Source organism: Pomacea canaliculata, linkage group LG14 (genome assembly GCF_003073045.1).
Source record: "Pomacea canaliculata isolate SZHN2017 linkage group LG14, ASM307304v1, whole genome shotgun sequence".
In the NCBI taxonomy this organism is placed as follows: Eukaryota; Metazoa; Mollusca; class Gastropoda; order Architaenioglossa; family Ampullariidae; genus Pomacea; species Pomacea canaliculata.
This window is the reverse complement of record NC_037603.1, coordinates 18996106-19015604: the sequence shown is the minus strand read 5'-3', so window position 1 is coordinate 19015604 and position 19499 is coordinate 18996106. Positions and strand designations below refer to the sequence as shown.

The following is a 19499-nucleotide window of genomic DNA, read 5'->3' as shown; positions in this document are numbered from 1 at the left end:
AAAGCGTAAACAGTTTTAGATGCATTATTGACTACTAAATATAATGGTAACCATCTTATTTTATACTAACAAACTGTTAAGTCAAATGCATCCTGATAAATTAAGACTTTGAATGGTTGCAACCTTACCCTCAAGGAAAAAATGACATGTCGTGCAGGCTAGTTTTAGATGTTTTCGAAATAGTTTTGCGACAAAACTCGCTCCAGTACAGATACCCCCAAAGAAGATTGAAAGATTATTTTTCCTTCAAGCTGAAAATTAGACTGAAGTGGATAAAAGATCTAAAACAACTTTAAACGGGTTGGATGTTCATAAAAACCATTACTAATTACTACACATGACACTGAACAACTGCCATTTCGCCCCAGCTCTGTGTTTCCCCCATCTACAAGCCTCAGTAACAACTGAGGTGCTACATTGTGAAATCACCTTAAGGTGGAAGCACCTTCCCTTCCAAAATGAACAAGAGGTGTAACATCCGCATATGTAAAGACTAAGAAATCTTTCAATGAAGTTCAACCTTCATTACTCTGAATGGCTTGTGATACATAGCAAACCTGTTGAAACTGTTACCTCTTTCAGGTACCTGGGAACTGTTTAAGATTGCCAGCTTAAATGGACTCTAAACGCTGAACACATTGTCAAACTTGGCCAGCAAAGAATGTACCTTTTGCGGAAGTTAAATAGTTTCTCCGTTAGCAGTGCAATTTTAGGTTGTTTCTACCAGTCTTTTATTGTGAGTCTTTTATCCTTCTCACTTGTATCATGGTTTCGTAATCTATCTGTCCATGATAGGAACAGTATGAGTAGCATTGTCCACGTCTGTTCCAAGATAATTGGTATTAAACAGAGGTACTCGACTTCCTTCTGTGATCAACAACTAGTTAGGAAAGCTTCCCGCATTCTGTCCATACCTGAACATGTGCTAGCGGGAGAATTTGTTTTATTAATCTCAGGTAACAGCTATGCCATGCCAGTATGCTAAAGCAATAGGCATCTGAAATCTTTTGTGCCATCAGCAGTCCAGCTACTCAATCACAGATGAACTGTCAGCTGTGTGTGTTTGTGTGATGGGTGGGTGTGCATTTGTTTTTTTGTTTTTTTTTTCCATCTAAAAATATTTGTTGGAAACAGGGCACAGCTCCCATTTAAATTGCCCGTTGGGATTAATAAAGTCGATTGTTATTGTTATTGTTATTATGGGCTTGTGAATAATATTGATGGTAGTGAAAAGTTATTTACATATAGACAACACACACCAAGAACTGTTTTCTTCAGGTTCCTTTTTGAGTGAAAGGGAAATTTGATGTTTTGTCCTCTGTTGTATTTTGAAATAAATTTAAGCTATTTCTTTTCCTTAAGTTTGGTTATACACATAATTATGAAGAGAAACCTTTGTAGTTTATATTGGAGTTGTAAGAATTATGTTTTTATTTGCGATGACGTTAACGGCATTCAGCACATTACATTGATATGGGCCAAAAATATTATCGTCCAGCCCCAAAATTTATCTAATGAATCAAACTCCTGTGATGAGTTGAATGCTGCAGTTCGGTTGTCTCTTGCTATTAGCTGGCTGAGTTGTTCAGTCTATTAAGGTTCAAATAAATGCACTATTGAGAACATTTGTTATGGTGATTATAATATGCATGTTGGAGATTCGCTAGTTTGCTAGGGTTTTACTACCTCTAGTGACCTGTTTATATGCGTAGTTAGTTTTGTTATTGTGATTCCAATATGTGGCTGATATTTCATGGGTTTTGTTTCTTTGGTTTCACCCTTGGAGGAATATGATATTCATGTAAAAAATTACGTGTGGAATTCACTATTCAGGCTTTAATAAAACAAAACAATCCATGAAAAAATTAGTGTGCTTTCGTGTTTGTGTTTCTTTGGGGTGTGGGTGTGTGCGCACGGACATTCGCGAAAATGGACATTCTTTTCCCTGGCATAGCCCTCGATTACTTGTTGTGAGCGCGACAAAGTACTTTTCTTTAGCATCACACAGTTTTGTTGCAGTGTGTACTGTCATGTGTGTACTGGCCGTGTGTGCAACTGCGCTCAAGTAGTGTGTGCGTGTACGTGCGTGATTGTCGTGTACACCCAATACCCACTTGTGATTAAACAATAGGTCAAGCAGGTCAAGGTTGACAATTACGAATGCAGCACGGTAAGACAGCACGGGGAGTCGTACTACCGAGTACATTAGTTCACGCTTGTCACACGTTGCCCATTCACCATCAGCTGTAGATGTTTTTTCACAGGTAAATGATATCCCTCAAAGTCTGCCATTTTCTATTACCTGGTGTAAACTGTTACGCATGCCCCGGTTTGGAGACAAAAGCTGCCGGTGTTCTTTCAATGAACTAATGTCGCGGCTTCATGTTATGCATGGGGAGGGTCAGTATGGTCAATGAATAAGTTTGAACTTTCTCAGAAAAAAAATAGATGCACATTCACGTCTGGGCGTGGGAAATCCAGGGTCACACTTTGTTCCAGTATGTATTATCATAATATGGTTAGTGTGGGTGGTTGTGGGACATCGAAGAGGTGGATGGAAGATGCACACACAGGGAGGTGGAGTGTGCCCAGATAGCATGCAAACGTTTAAAACGTTTTAAAAACGTTTTAAATGTTTACATAAAACATTTTAAAAAGGTTTGCAGAAAACGTTTTAAAAATGTTTATCATGCCCATCAAAGTAATGTTTTAAAAACGTTTTCTGCAAACATTGTAAAACATTTTAAAACATATTTTTAAAACTTTTATAAACATTTTTCTGTAAAACATTTTAAAAACATTTAATAAATATTCGTATGTAAATGTTTAAAAACGTTTTTAAAATGTTTTTATAACACCTAATTTAAATGTTTCTAAGGACACGTTTTTTAAAACGTTTTGTTAAAAATGTTTTGAAACCTAATGTAAATGTTTCACAGTTCACACATACTTTTCACAGTTTCACGTTTCAAACATCCCATAAATGAACCGTAACAGAGAAGATTTTCATTTGTTGTAATTAAAAATATTTCGTGTCGTTGGGAATAAACCCAGCGAGACATTTACATTATACAATAGCAAGTACAAAATGGTGACATTTGTGATAAAAAAAATGAATACAATGATACTCAAAAAAGAGAAAAAAGAATATAATTAATTAAACACGACAAATCAATGCATAGGATTTTTTCTTAAATTCAATACTTTTAAAAATTTCAATTTCAAATACTTAAAGGTGAGATGGTGCGGCACTGTGCTCTGTGCAGAGTGCCAAGGAATAATTAAAGTAAACTAAAACTTATAGACCTTTAGATTTACAAAAAACAGTGAATGTGTAAATACAAATTGATGATGTCACAAAATACACCAAAAAATCAAGTTACCCTGTTGTAGATAACAACATGCACATTATCATCTCTACCCTTCTACAAGGGACATATCATTCCAATTAATTAATAATATGAGAATTTCCATACCGTAAAATAAGGCTGAACAATTATGTCTGGTAAAGTTCATGTATGTCTGGTAAAGTGCTTTACCGAAAAAATGGGGGGCACTTAACACTATTCAGATCCAATGCCCTTCATTTTAACATACTAAAACCTTAAATTGTACATACTTAGATATAACGCTCAATATGAGACATTGTTGCTAAATATCAGCAAGCGTCCCCAATTAGGGTCAAGATGCTTTGGTGATAAGCCCTGATGTTCCTTATGCAGCAAAAGTTAGGCATACATGCCAGGTGTAGAGGAAGTAAAAGGAGGCAAAAGCACAGAAGTGTTATATGTGGAGACAGCTCTTGAGCGTGACGAGAGAGCAGGGGACAAAGGACTGTCAGGACTGCCTGCTGTTGCCGTTGGAAGCGAATGGCTATGTGACAGTACTGGCATCGGCGCGGCTGTAGTGGCATTGCATTCATCGTAGACATTACGTGTACATATCTCTAGACTTCTCTGTCGCTGGAGAGGAGTCGTCGCTCTCTGATGCGACGGATGGCAGCTCGGGCGAAGACGACGGACAGGTAGAACAGCACACTGTTCTGCTGACAAGCATTGGTCTCCACTCTGTCTTTCTTCCTGATGGCTCCTGCACTAACTTATCGGAAGCCTCCATACACCCACGTCTTCTTTGGACGTACAGCTTCTGCAATAGCAAAAATGGGATTTGTAGATTAAAGCAAGCGCTACAGGTTTAGATTAAAGATGGACTAAAGGAAGTCTCACACTATAATATTGTTTCAGTTTTATGGTGCTTATGCTGTTCCCCATGTCTTTCCGTTTTTACGCTAGTTTCACCACAGAAGCACAAAATTACTACTGACAAGAGCTACAGATAATTTTCAACTGTAGAGCTAGCAATGAAAATGTCAATTCATGTTATACACAAAATAGCACTTTAGATCTGCACTCTCTTTTTTGTCAAGTATGTGTAGACAATATATCAATAATATCTTATACCTTTAATAATAATATTACACTAACATTATACATCATCACACTTACTGTAGATCATGTAGATCATTTCAGTCCCTTGAAAGCACACATCTTTCCTTTTGTCCTTTCCAGTTATAGTTCCGAGCAACCTTGTCGGTCAGGAGTCGCCGCATGATTCCTTTTCGCACAATCCTTTGCATTCGTTCTACCCACACAGGAGAGGCTTTTGGACTTGCAAATCATTAGAAGACAAGAAACATATCTGTCAAGTAGGCACATCATCAAAACAAGAAAGGTGTAGTGAAAATCATACATGGCTTAATTATTTACAATTCAAGGGCAATACAAAAATTTAAACTGCAAACTTTCACAACAAAGCGCACATTTAATGTTTCCTTCCCCATAAACCATAAAGTTTATGAGGCTGAAACCCTTTGAACTGATTTTAAAACTTGACTTATGTGTGTTCCACACTATATATGTATGATCAGATGACCAAGAACTGATCATTCTCCCACCAATGCAAATTCCCTATAAAAACATAAGTTTTTTTTCAAAAATGTCAAGCTATGCTTTAAAATTCCCCTAAATTATTACAGATTATCATTACAATCATGGCTTAACAATGACATCTGCTTTACGTACGAGTAATTCATGAAAGGCTCATCATCAAGGCGTCCATCCAGTTCCAACAGACTCTTGCTGTGTTCTATTCAGAAGATCAAATCGTCTCGCAACATTCAGGCATCCTTTGCTGGAGCAGCTGGTCTTTGCTTATCAGTGAATGAATCAACCATATCTTTTACTTCCTGTAGCATCAATTTCAATTCTCCTGTCTGTTTCAGAATGAGCCCAGGCAAATGCTGCAACAGTATGAACATAGCACTGTGAGCAAAAGTGGACAATTACTTTTATAGGTGATAAAGCCATCAACGGTGATTGGGATGGCAGTAAGAAACATATAACCAAACACTATGTTCAACTTGAGATTGTGCGAAGGAATTCACAACCAAAATTAATAGCAAAACCAAAAAGCCAAGAAACTCCGCCATAATATAAAATTGTCCTGAATTACCTTCATTAGACACTCTCTGACGGTACCGCCTCTTTACTGCTGCAGTTGTGAGTCTCGTCACCCTCTCTTGTACTCCTTGCTGAGAGTCCACTACGTGGGTTGGTCACTGGGTGCTACGTCGTCCACAACACCCCAGGTGCCAATATTCTGGTGGTTAGTGCATTTATCTAGTGGGCATAAACGCTTGTTTTCCACTTGTGGTTGCCAATGAGTTCTGGCAATGGTCCTGCTGGCACTGCTGGATGCACTGATTTCCATCTAAAGTCGTCTTCTTCTCCTCGTCTGGGCTCTCTGCCCTAACCTAAACTTAACCCAAGCATACCTATTAATAAGTGTGCAGTGAAATGACAATTATGACAAAATTTAAGAATTTCTGGAGTAAAAGATTAAGAAATCAAAATAATAAATAATTCCTAGGCTATACCTATCATATATCAATATTACCCTCCATGAAAAATTGAAATGAGAGAACGCAATACTGAAATCTGTACTGATCTTGTAAGTTGTTCTCCAACCTAGGATTCCTATCCCCTTGTCATTCTATACACTCAAACAAGACACAATGTGACTACTTGTTCTTTCTTCCTCTTCCGCATCTTTTTCAACCTTTAGTGCTGTTCAGCATCTGTTGTATCCAAGTTGATGTATACCTGGCTGTTATCCACTTTTCGTCTTGGCACCAAATACTCATCTGAAAGGGTTATTAATTTGTGAATTATAATAAACAATCGAGAATAATGGCATGCAATGCTTACCACACAATATGAATTTCACTGACAAAAATCAGTTAACTGTTCTGTTCGCTGAGATGTTAATGGTCATGCGCTGTATGTTCCAGTCTGTAACCACAATAAACCCTAAGCAAGTCTGCGTGACTAAATACACTAACACTACCTTAAACCTTTTACAAAATAAATATGAACAATACTTGTAACTTTATCAAGAGACTGACACAAACATATTAACCAGGCTGACGAAGTCATCAAACATCTAATCTCTATAATATACATATATCTCTGACAATGAGTAAAAAAGTCATACAAAGTACCCTTTTGAACCCCACAAACATGCCAAACAGCTTGAAGCAGATCCACGTATGTCACTATATGCAGACCCGCTCCCTCCTTAAGGTGTCATTTTGTCAGCTCACTTGGTTCAAGCGCCTCCACACGTTTCGCGTGCTAAAAATAAACAATCCTCTATGAACTCTTACCAGGAGGCTACAAACTGTGTGTCTTCATGGAGTGTTGGACGTTACTGACTTCATCTGTCATATTCCGTCAGAGGAGATTATGACTGCACTCAAATTTTCACATACACCTGTATACTCAAGGAAGCCTATGTAAATACGGGAGAGATAGCATGATCTTCGTTCAGCTGCGAGAGACTATCGATGTGATTGACTGCAGTCCCGCTTCTGTTGGCAATGCCACATGTCCGTTACTAATGTCACGTTATTTAATGTATTAAAAACTCTATCATCCTTAAGTTAAATTTAAGACAATGTAACACAAATTTACACCAGAATAATAGAAATGATTACACAATACCAGGTACCATTTCAGCACGAGATAACGTTTTAGCCAATGAATTCCACAGCAAGCCACTATTCACCAGGATGCTCTTTGATCCCAACAAGCAAGAAGTACTGAAAGTGAACTGTTGAAATGTTAAATGTTGCGCCCAATATGCCAACTGTGTGGCCAAATCTGTATCTGGTTCACTGTCGCTGGTCTGAAGATATCGCTGAATCAAACTGAGATCATCAATTATAATTATCTTCAAATTCACTAAAATTAGATTTCCAAACATCATCATCATTTTTTCATCCAAATTGTATTTAGTCGGTAAATATTGCTGGCGTGATGTTACGATGAGAGTCCTCTGGTTGTCTGCTGGTTCGAAACTGTTATTAATTTGACACTCCTTAGATCTAAAAGTGAGCACCTTCTCTACGACACTGGAATCGTGAATCGTTTGTATCAGTGTTGTTTGAATACATCTTTCTTCTTCAGTTCTGCCAACTCTGCTTTCACAAGTTTTTTGAATTTTCTCCCGCTTCGTCCGCGCACCAGCTACGAGACGAACACGAATGATGTGAACTATCACCTGCCTTGTAACCTAAGTATTAGACTTATGTACGAGCGCTCAATCAGAAAGTACAAATTGACACATCAACACCCCAATAAGCAGACATTAAATGTGTGTTGTACTAGAACACGGTATATATAGCGTTTCCGTATAATTACGAAGAACCTGAAGTACGTGTATGGTAAACAAAGACGAAAAGATTACAACCTTGGTTTTCAAACATACAGTTGTCAGCAGAGAAAATGTCGCGCCGCGTGGAACATAATCATGGGACGTACGTGCATCCACAAGAACGAATAGCAAAATGTTTACCGTTACGTAGCATTGATGTTTTAAAAAAACTGCATGATTTTAAACTATCAACCTAGTCATAAGACAAATATAACAAAGTCTTTAAAAAAGCTTCTTGGTGAGGATTTTCAGTATCTACACGTGGACTGGCTCTAAAATTCCACAGGAGAAGCGAATGCCCGCGAATCAAATAGTGACGTCTTTTAAAAAATTACGTCATGACGCAGCAGCCATAAAGCACCACGTTAACATTGTACCAACCGTTTATAAAACATTTATTAACATTTTTGTTATTAAATGTTTTATTTTCAAACATTTTAAAAAGTTTTTAAAATGTTTACTAAAAATGTTTTTTTGGTAAATGTTTTTCACAAAAATGTTTTTAAAACGCCATCATAATTATCAACAACAAAACGTAAAACCTTATTAGATACAACCATGTAAACGTTTTTTAAAACGTTTTTAAAATGTTTTCATGCTATTCTGATGTGGTCTCTTGAGAGGCTGTACGCCAGTTCTTGCATGGTGTGGACAGTCTGTTTACCCAGCCGGTATTTCTCTCTGTCTCAGTGTTGACCACCATTAAGTGTACCCTAGCTGACGGACATCTGAAGTGTCGTACCGGCGACACCGCCGAGGCAGCCGGTTTGCGTCGCTTTGTTGTTATGAGAATTGACTATTGGTGATGCGCAACCTGATTCTAGTCAGACATGATCACTGGACATGATCGAAATTCTCACGGACAAGAACATGGCGCTTTCAACAGAATCATGACGTAAGCAATAAAATTATGTTCTATGTGGTTAAACTGAGCGGGCTGGACGAGGCATCTTCGCGGGATGATTAATGCGTTACCATGTTGAAAATGAGTCCTGCGTATCAGTCTCATGTGGCATGTTGACTATTCGGACCAAGCTATCTGCACTTCTAGAACGATCGATGTTTTACTTCTCTTCAAGACTTCACATGCAATCAAGACCTAGTGTTTCCCGATGGTGGCAACCGCGCTTTGAACAGTCTTATGTTCCATGGATAACAGGACTTCTGCGAGTATTGGGACTGGTTCTCCTAATCAACACCACCATCCTTCGATTAACTGGCACTAGCCGAATTGGCAGCAAGCCGGCCCACTCATACGAGACTCACCAATACCACTCGTCGAGGACACTATGAGACGTAGCACCGGCTTGGGCTCCCCAACGCTTCCGATCCTGTGATGTTGTTAGAGGGAGCTTTGGTGGACATTGACTTTACTCCTTCTCGTTCGCCAAGTGACTATTTGATTTTCATCTACATAATCTTGTAGGAGCACTCTCGTCCGTGATGATTTGTTTGCCGTAAGCGTTCGCGCTGGTGGCGAGCTTGTGTGTCAGATCATGTATTTCGGTGTTAACAATAACAATAACAATAGCAATAACAAAAACAATAACAATAAACTTTATTAGTCCCAATGGGCAATTTCAATGGGAGGTGTGCTCTGTTTCCAATAAATATATATTTTTTTTAAAAATCATTCCCATGCACACCAACACATCACACACACACACATCGCTGATAGTTCATCTGTGATTGAGTAGCTGGACTGCTGATGGCACCAAAGATTTCAGATGCCTATTGCTTTAATATACAGGCATGGCATAGCGCTTACCTGAACTTAATAAAACAAATTCCCCCACTAGCACAACATCAGGTATGGACAGAATGCTGGAAGCTTTCTTTACTAGTTGTTGGTCACAGAAGGAAGTTAAGTCCCTCTATTTGATAGCAATTATCTTAGAACAGATGTGGACAATGCCATTCAAACTATTCCTATCATGGACAGAGAGATTGCGAAACCAGAATACTTCTGCAGCTGTCAATATACAAGATAAACAACAAGGGTGATAGACAACAATCTTGTGGGGACCCGGTGCTTGTAACAACAATGTCAGAATAATTACTATTTACATACACCCTCTGCTGTCTGCATGTAAAAAAATCCACTATCCGTAAGACCAGTTGGTGTGGTAGGTCAAAACCAGATAGTCTCAGAGCTAGAAGGTATGGTTGCACTGTGTTGAATGCAGAAATAAAATCTGCGAAAAGTAGTCTGGCATGTGTCTTGGGCTTTTCCAGATGTTTATACAGCATGTTCAAAATAAACAACTTGGCATCATCAACACTCCTACCCTTCCTATAAGCAAATTGCAGTGGGTCCAATTTACTCTCTACTGATGTTAGGATGAGATTTTTGACAATCTTCTGAAGGGTTTTCATTATGAGGGAGGTTAGTGCTATTGGCCGAAAATCATTAGGTTGACTAGGATTAGCTTTTTGGGCGAGTGGGATGATGTTAGAGAGTTTCCAGAGTGTAGGAATGTGCCCCGAGTCGATAGAGAATTGAAAGAGGTGTTGAAACACTCCACCTAGTTGAACAGCACACCAATGCAAGACTCGCCCACATATTCCATGTGGCCCCTGTGCCTTGTTAACCCTAACCCGCTTAAGCAGTTTTGTCACATCGGCTTGAGAAATTACTGTTATCATTAGGGACAAGTGACTGAGTGCCCTAACTTTATCAGAAAAATCATGATTCTCAAAACGTGCATAACAGTTTTTCAAAACATTTGACAAGTCCTGATCACTCACGCCATTAAGTTTGACTGATTGTCTATTACAATCTTCCTTTTTGTTACCAGACATCAGATCGTGTCATCGGTAAAGCATAGTTTCCTTATGTCGACCTCCCTCCAGGTTACACAAAGATGTTGTGGTCCTGAAGGGCATCATGCATGATAGGGGACAGCCATGGTGGGAAAAACCTCATTCAGTGGGGTAGGAGTGGTGCACTGCAGGACCGTCGTATGGCGTTTAGTATCACGGCTAAATAACTGAAAACTGAACAACTTTGGAGATGCGCTTCGATTACAAAAGCAAGAAGACAGTGTGAGAAAAAGTGCACATGACGGAAACATAAAATGAAACAATTTTATATCTTTTGCACCTGGCATAAGTGGGTGCCCTACCTACTAGGAAACAGTCGGAGGAGACTAGTAATGTCTAATATGAGATTCTACTTGTAAGAGAAGAAGCACACATAGAGAGATATATTGCCATTGTTTCGGTGAACATTCTAGGTCTGTTTCTGTTTGGTGACAATGTGATTATTATTATAAAGTTCATCAAATTGTTAACAGTTTCACTTCTTTTTCAATGTGTTACAGGATGGGAAATTTATTTTCTTATGGTTACTCTGTTATCACTAAGAAGCAGTGGTATCTTTGGGAACAAATGTTTCTATGAACTGTAAATGTCCCTTTGCTCCTATGTGCGATTACCATATTTGCTCATCATTTTTGAGGCCTTGATAGAGAAAATGACAAATAATATTGTGTCCAACTGTATCGACACACTGTCAACACAATGAGGATTTCTTATTGACACATCAAAGTGTTCATGTGGTTGGATGAATAATAGTGCAAAAGTCCAGTGAAAAGTGTACCAACAACTCAAATTTCTTGCAGTCCATACCGCTCAAACAATGTGATATTGTAACACATTTATGTGTACCTTGAACACTTAGGACACCATCCATGCATGTAATGAAAAGCATAAAATACCACTTTTCAGGCAGCAAATGAGCATCAGTCAGACAAAATTTTTTCCCCCTCAGTCTTTTTTTTTTAAAACATTTATTTTGTCTCACAAATACATGAAATAGTAAATACAGTATCTTGCAATATAATACAAACATAAACACATAAGGTAACAGTCATTCGTTCGTTCAGAAATTGAAAAGAAATTGCCTGCAGGCAGTCCATTAGTACAAGTTACACATAGTGATGATGATTACGAGGATGATGATGAATGAATCATTGAATGATTGATTTACTGGCTGAAGGGCTAGCAAAACAAGTATTTAGATTACAATAAAAGCTTGGAGAACTCAAAGTGCAGACTCAATCATGCTGTTGTAATTGCAAAAATTTTTTAACAAAGAACCTCCATCTTCATTGGTTGCATACCACAGACTGCAAAACAATTTCCAGAAATGTGCAGTTTGTTCCAGCATAAATCAAAGTTTGAATGACACAAAAACTGCAGCCATATTGTTCTCACAAAAAACTTATTTCTCCTTTGTACAAAAAAAAACAAAAAACAAAAAAAAACTATCTTTCACACAAGTTCAGCAAATGTATATATCAAAAGTAGGAAAACGCTTTAGAAAAAAAAGCTGAAAACAATTGTTCGGTCTAGTCATTGCACGACAGTAACTACACCCTCACTATGTAGGAATGTTTGCATAATAGAAATTCACAAATTTATTTAATCTCGAGGCACCCCCTCGGTCTTATTTAACACCAAGTTAACTGCATTTTAATGAAGCTATAGCACTTATTACTCTGTTAATTTTGTATGTATTAATACAGCCTTAAAACATCTTTGTTTCCATATCCTGTTTCGTTTTTAAATAATAACAGTTTAGAATAATACATATATCATTGAACAAAAGTGAAATAGATGACTAAAGCACCTACAACCACATTTAATCAGGATTACCGTTCATTTAAAACTGAAATCATTATGTATATATTTGAGATTCTTAGGTTGTTAGCATAGTCTCATTATCTAACAGTTCAACTACTGAGTGGCTATCAGTATACTCAAAATTTTCCTAAAATATTTCACAATGTATTTAAAACATCGATTCACAAAATTAAAGCATCCATAAAAGTGATATAAAAATGTTTACATATGCAATAATGTCACAAGCCAATATTTTCTGTTGCTGTGGATGGGAAAGTCTATCTCCTTAGCTTTAGTTCTGTCCAAATGTCTTACTCTCTTCTTGTTTTTTCTTTTTGTTAATCATCTTAAAGAGCTTTTGATATATTTGCTGTACACTATATTTCTGTAAAACTTGCTTACTATTTCTAATGTGCTCTAGGCGGTCAGATCCAGGTAAGGGACCATCCAGAGCAAATAGAGGGCCAAGGCTATCTTCTAATGCTTTCAGTGCCTCTGAGTTCCATCTAAGTCTTTGCCCTGCAAAACATTCGAAAATGTGACAATCAGCACCTTCATAGTAATGTATTGACAAAGAAACAAAATAACCTACATAGGAAAGGATTACACTAATGGTGTAACTAGTGTCAGGTCCAATTGTTTGGTGCAATATATGCTAGAAGCTAAAGTGAAAGCAAAAAGCAAGGTACTTTGTATGGAACTCTGTCACAGAAGACAATAAGCAATGCAAATAGCAAAACCTACAGTACATTGAAAGCCATAACCTAAGCTATATATGATATACAGTGCTCGATTACCCTTACTTTTAGGCTTGGGTTGAACTTGGGTTGTGGTTGAACCAAGATGTACAATGGAAGCTGTTATCTGCTGGGGATTTCCACCTGAAATAATAATAATAGTGTACAGTTTATACAGACATAATCTTGCTCACATAGAAGCATGCAACCTGGGCGTCTACAAGGTTAATCTGTACAACATAAACAGGTGGCCAATGATGATAATGAAGTACAACTAAGCAGTAAAGACACATAAGTGACAGAAATGAAGCATTAAACAAAAGGGATATCCACATAATAAAATGTCAGAGGAGGACAAGAAAGGAAACAAATCATTATCACAAAATACTCTGGCGGAAAATAGTTTGCAACAGTGGAAGAAGAAAAGAAGCAATACAAATAGGTAGAAGCAATAACCCGAAGAAAATATATTTATGTGAAGAAAAGTAACATTCACCTCAATGCCTATAAAAGCCATGAAATATAACTGTAAAAATTCATGTGTGTACTAAACATGTTTAGTTTCTTTTCTGCTGAGGAGCAGACGGCAAGCATGGAATATTTGACAGTCTTCTAAAGCTTAATAATACTGAAAGCAAACATAAAAGACAAAACTTCTGTGACAAAATTTGTCTTTTAGACTTACTTTCATTTTCTTTGTTTGTATAGCCTGAAACAAGCTCGCCAGAGTCACCCAAAACAGCAGTCTGCTGCTGAGTACCACCTGAAATGAAGTGCATTTGAAATTAAATTACTGCTGCAGTCTTAATGTATTCATTAAAGATGGCATTAAATAGGGCCATTGGATCAAATGACTAGCTATTTGCTTCATGCTAAATCTGTTCAAATACTTAACTATTCCATGTGGACAATAATTAAACAAATGTATAATTGCCTAAGATATGCTAATGATGAAAATCAGTGAGAAGGAAGGAAATACTATCAGATGTAACATTTACCAACAATGTTATGAATTCAAAAGTATTTATAAATATAAGCATAACAGATGTATGATTTCTGATAAAAACAAACATTAAAGCTTGAAAAAAGGTATTGACTTTAAACTTAAAGATAAAAGAAAATATACCAGAAGACTCCAATGTGAAATTCCTGCTGAAAACATAAAACAAAATCTATTTTATATTCTCTAAAGGAATTCATGGGAAGGTATACTGAACTTTAAATAAATCCATAGTACATGCACAATTGTATGTTGACCGTGAAATATCAAAATTCAGTGAATATCTACAATAACACACAAATGAACAAAAAAAGGGAAAGGAAGCAAAATGGCTGAGAAGGGTCAAATAAACTCAGAAAAACATATGGGATCTCTATTTAAAAAACATTACCCCCAAAAAAATTGACTGCGCTATCCTCGTCCTTAATTTTGCTCTGCTCCTAATACCAGTTAACAATATAAATTGGGTGCACCACTTTCTAACACTGTTTATGTGTGACGGACACATCACACATGTGAGACTATATGATTAAGACAGTTTTAAGATAATTCTGTCATCTAACAACATACAACATCTGTCATCAACAACATTTAAACTACATTTATTTACAGCTAATACAAACATTTAAAAAAATTGTACTTGATATTACCTCAAGTCACCTGTCTGCATCTGAACCTGTGATGTATCTCTGTTCTCTTTGTCTTGTGCCTGCATTATGCCTGTGTGGTGGACAGTGTGTGGTATGGGATGTGATATATCAATGGGGTCTTTCTGCTGCACTGTGTCATATGTGTGTTTATTGTGGTCTATCTGATGTATTGTGTCACTGCAGTGTAACATAACTGTGTTTGGTGTATGGTGTGTCTCTTCTGTTGCATCTTCAGGGGAATGACGGTGACTTGCCAGATGTGTTGCAGATATCCTGCAAGAGTTATGTGTATGCCAATCAAGAACAATCAATTTTAACTGTTTTCTTAATAATGTTTATTATCTGTAAAGACCTGATGTGCAATAGCATGTTGGTGAGTTATTTTTTTCCAATGTCAAACCACTACGTAGTGAAAGGTCACTGTAAAGTGAAATTAATATTTACTCAATTTAACTCACAGCTTATTTGCTCTCAAGCAATATAAAGGTGATAAGAAATATAAAAATATTTATCTACCCAGTATGATATATGGTATGCACAAGTATTCTCATCTAAAACTGTGCATGGGGATGCTGGGGGAAGACCATCATATCTAAGAGATTACTTTTAAAACACAGTAATTGAAGTAATCATACCTCTTGATTGATACAGCGCTGTCCATGAGCTGTTTTAATTCCAAGCTATTCATCTTTAAAAGGGGCTTCAGAGGCAAAAGAGATGATGGTACTCCTTCTACCTCAAATTCTCCCCGCTGTAATCTTTTGTATGGAAACTGATTTAGGCCAAGATCCCGTTCTGAAAACACGTCAAACATCCGTATATATCTCAACATTCTATAAATCCCTGTATTCCTTGACTTGTTAGTTAAACAATTCTAATAACATTAACACACTATCATTTTAACAATTTTCTTAATCAGTTACAACTGTTAAGTGTTTCCTTTAAATGAAACAATTATAGATTTAAAATGTGTTTAGCAAACTGATGTAAACTCAAAAACACTACATCTGTCAGATCAATGACACTTGAATGCTTTATAAGCTTGACATGACAGAAACATGAGCTTTAGATGAAAGAAATGAAAGCATTCACTGAATAAAGCAGCATGATATACAAACAGCTAAAAGAATTTATACTTTTTTCTATAATCATTAAAGAATTTTAGCAAATGGACCACATACAGTTGGTTATCATTCTTATTGGAATGTTTGCCTATTATAAAAGTAGTTGTTTTCATCAAAAAAATTATGAAACTATACATAAATTGTTAATATGCATTAACGAAAATGTGAGAAGGTACATGTGAAATGACGGAAGACACTTACTAGCAATTTTTGACAGCTTCTCCCTTACTTTTCCCCTCAGAGAAATTACAGTCTCTTTCTTAGCTAAAAAAGAAAGATCAAATAGCACACTTCCATAAAATAAAACATTATAAAAATACTACTTAAAACTTGCAAAACAATTGAATGACCACCTTACTTTTTGCGGTTCAGCTGTATTTTTTTTTTATGTATGTAACCCTTTACTCCATGCTATAACAACATAAATTTGATTGGAAATAAAAGTTGTCTTCTATGATAACAAGAAACTGCCAAAATGGACCAAGAAATGTATGAAATGCTAAAAAATGATTCACTTGGATACAGGTGAATTAAGCAGTAGAAAGACTGCAAAGTACATGTAAGCCACATTCATCAGTTTTGATGGATTGCAAGGATGGCTGAGACAATTTAAGCAATAAGAAAAGTTGACCTATGATGGCCACTTGTATGGCTCCAAGAAGGTATATGGTTCATTGGTAATTAGTGATCGATCAGACTGCTATTTTGGCTGTATGCCAAAACAAAGTGACCTAGACATCAACTTTCAATTCAGACAGCAGCACTAACAGGATCACACTGTGAAGGTGTATAATCTCTTTGTTAATGGCTTTAGCTCATTTAGGTTTTACTGTTAACAGGAATATATTACACAACTGTTCAAATAGAAACAGCTACATAAAATACTTGCCTTTTTCACTTATTCTAGAAACAAAACCAAAGATCGTGCTATTCATTTCGAAGTCATCTAGCATATGTGTTAGTGGACCAAATCCCTTGCAAGCGAATTGATTATTTTGCAAACTGAGGACGCACACAGACTCATACTGTGAGTCTGGCATTTCCTGTAGTTCTTTTATCTGTAACACAGAGAAAATTCAGCATGCCTTCACAATTCCAACAGGTAGAAACAGCTTCAAATACAAGAAATAAAATGACACGTCTGACCTGTAATCAATAAAGAAGAGACTAAAAAGTATCTACTGTCTCCTTTAAGTGCTGAATGATCTATATAAGTGCAAGAATATTAGTATTTGTACAAGTTTATTAGCATTCTTTTATTGTACTGATCAAAATTCATACTGTACACTAATTCAGACTATATGGTAATGCTTTAAACTTATAGACAATCACCTACCATAAATTATTAGTTTTGTCTTTTTAAAGTTTATCAGCATCTATTACTAACATCAACAATTTTATGAAAAATTACAACATTGACATAAAGCATAAGAGTAATAAGAGAGCTACCAGTTTTACTATGTTTCGGTAACATTTATCCGGGCTTAGTCCTTTTAAGGACAAACCCTTGGCTATTTTTTGGTAATCTTCCCTCTCTACAGGTCCCATGCTACGCCATTCTCTCGACCACAGTTTGCAGCCGAGACCTATCTGGGGATCATCTAGCAAAAAGAAAAACAATTAAACAGTTATGATACAATAGATGCAATAGCAGTGCCTAATAATAGGCACAACAGGTATAGAAAATTAAAACCTCTCACCAGAAAAGGTTACATAGTCAAGAGATCTATAATAATCTCTACTTTTGTACATAATGATATAGAATTATAAGAAGAAAATCACCATATTATAAGAGGATTCAAAGCACAGAGAAAAAATTAACATACCCTTTTGCTTTTGGCTGCAAAAGGCATTAAATGCAGTAATTCTTTTTTTCGTCAGCTCCATGATCTGAACAGAGAAAAAGTGACAGAATGCAAGAAGTGAGGAAAAGATCAAACATACTCTTCTCATGAAATATGGCAATATTGCATATAATGTATTATCAAAACAGAGTACTCATGCAGCTCAACTATATTTACACCATTTATAATTCAGAAGTTTGGGTCAAGTGGAACTGTGCAATTTTTGAGCATGATGATTTGTTTAAAGTACATCCTAAATTGATTTTCTACATTTGCTCTGATTCTCATTCTCAAATAATAGTAAGATGAGACATGTTTGTAACATAAAAAATTTCAGAGAAATCAGCTCATGACTGTAACACTTCATGATCACATATTGCATTGTGTTTCTAAAAAGATGTAGTGCATTTCCTTATTTCCTGAAACTTGCATATAATTTTTTTGGGAATTTCTTCAAGACACCAATTTGTGTTATTTTACATTGAAGATTTGACTCTGATTTCAAATATCATTAAAATAAAAACATCAACTATAGAATTAAATGGCCTAAATATATCTTTATGCATTACCAATCCAGACTTGGGTGTCATGAAAGTATGCACACTAGTTCTCTTTCTACCATATGTCTTCTAGTAAATACACGTTCATTATCCTTTATCCATTATCCTTTAAATTTCCCTGAAATCTCTATTTTTTTTTTTTTTCTCACATTTGCGGACATGACTCAAGCATCAACACATGCGCCGTCCTAAGCATCAAACCATTTTTCATTACCATGTATATGTCCAATTTATGCGGTAATATTGTAAGCAACACTTTCTTACATTAATGTGGCATCTACTTACCAAACTCAACAGATCCAAAGCTAGTATGTCGTACAGTCTCTTGATTATATTTCCGCGCCACGGAACTGCAACTGGACTGTGAAGTAGTTAGTTCCCCTGAAAAGGGCGGGATGAGGGAGGGTTAATTGTTTGTTTTCAGCTGAAGTTGAAGGGTCCAGTTGGGATCAATTCAACCTCGGAGTTTAATTTGACTACACCAAATTTGGACGTTATTAACTTCATTTTTAACTACTGTTAATTGCAAATGACAGAGTGTGTGCGTGTGTACAGATCTGTACGTGCGCGAGAAGGAGAATAGAGAACGAGTTAAGAAAAAAAAAGAGCGAGAGAATACCTTAACTTTTTTTTTGTAGATTTTTTTTGTTAATACATTTTCAATAAATATACTTAAATGCACGTAGCTCAGTAAATTGGACCACAGAAACCACAAAAAATTATGGAGGTAATTTCTGTTATTTTCTTAATACTGCACGTGTTTCTTCATCTCTTCATTTTAATCTTATTTATTTCTTTTTTATTTATTATGTGTGTGTGCGTGCACATTCAAGAGAAAGGGGGTTAGTATATGGTGTACATGCACATGCGAGAGAGAGAGAAGGTATAATGTGCCCGTTCAAGAAAGAGAGTGGGCGTGCACGCGAGAGAGCGAGAGAGAGAGGAGAACGATCGATACGTGGAGATCAAAAGCGCGCGAGCCATCGAGTGTGTGTGTGTGCGCTTGTATGCTTGCGCGTTCGAGAGATCGTGTGTGTTGGGCTTGCGTGCGCTTCCACGCGAGCGAGTGTGTGTGCTTGCGTGCGTGCACGTGGGAGCGATAGTGCTTGCGTGTGTGTGCTTGCGTGCGAGCGAGAGCTGCGCGCTTGCGTGCGTGCGCGTGCGATCGAGCGAGCGAGAGAGAGT

The 19499-nt window shown here is 36.8% G+C and overlaps 1 protein-coding gene across 4 annotated transcripts; it reads right to left on the bottom strand.

Moving 5' to 3' along the window:
* Positions 1-11995: 11995 nt before the first annotated feature.
* On the bottom strand, positions 11996-19499 carry LOC112554889. Of its 4 annotated transcripts, none has more exons than XM_025222962.1 (11): positions 18600-19499; positions 17737-17800; positions 17360-17511; positions 16800-16968; positions 16112-16174; positions 15422-15581; positions 14787-15059; positions 14263-14288; positions 13822-13899; positions 13203-13280; positions 11996-12918 (listed from the first exon to the last, which is right to left on the bottom strand). In XM_025222962.1, exons 2-11 carry the CDS (start codon positions 17795-17797, stop codon positions 12692-12694), a joined length of 1287 nt encoding a protein of 428 aa, XP_025078747.1. In that variant the 5' UTR covers positions 17798-17800; positions 18600-19499; the 3' UTR covers positions 11996-12691. The 4 variants fall into 4 exon arrangements, with proteins under 4 accessions (XP_025078747.1, XP_025078748.1, XP_025078749.1 ...); XM_025222963.1 differs by having other exon boundaries at positions 14263-14285; XM_025222964.1 differs by having other exon boundaries at positions 17369-17511.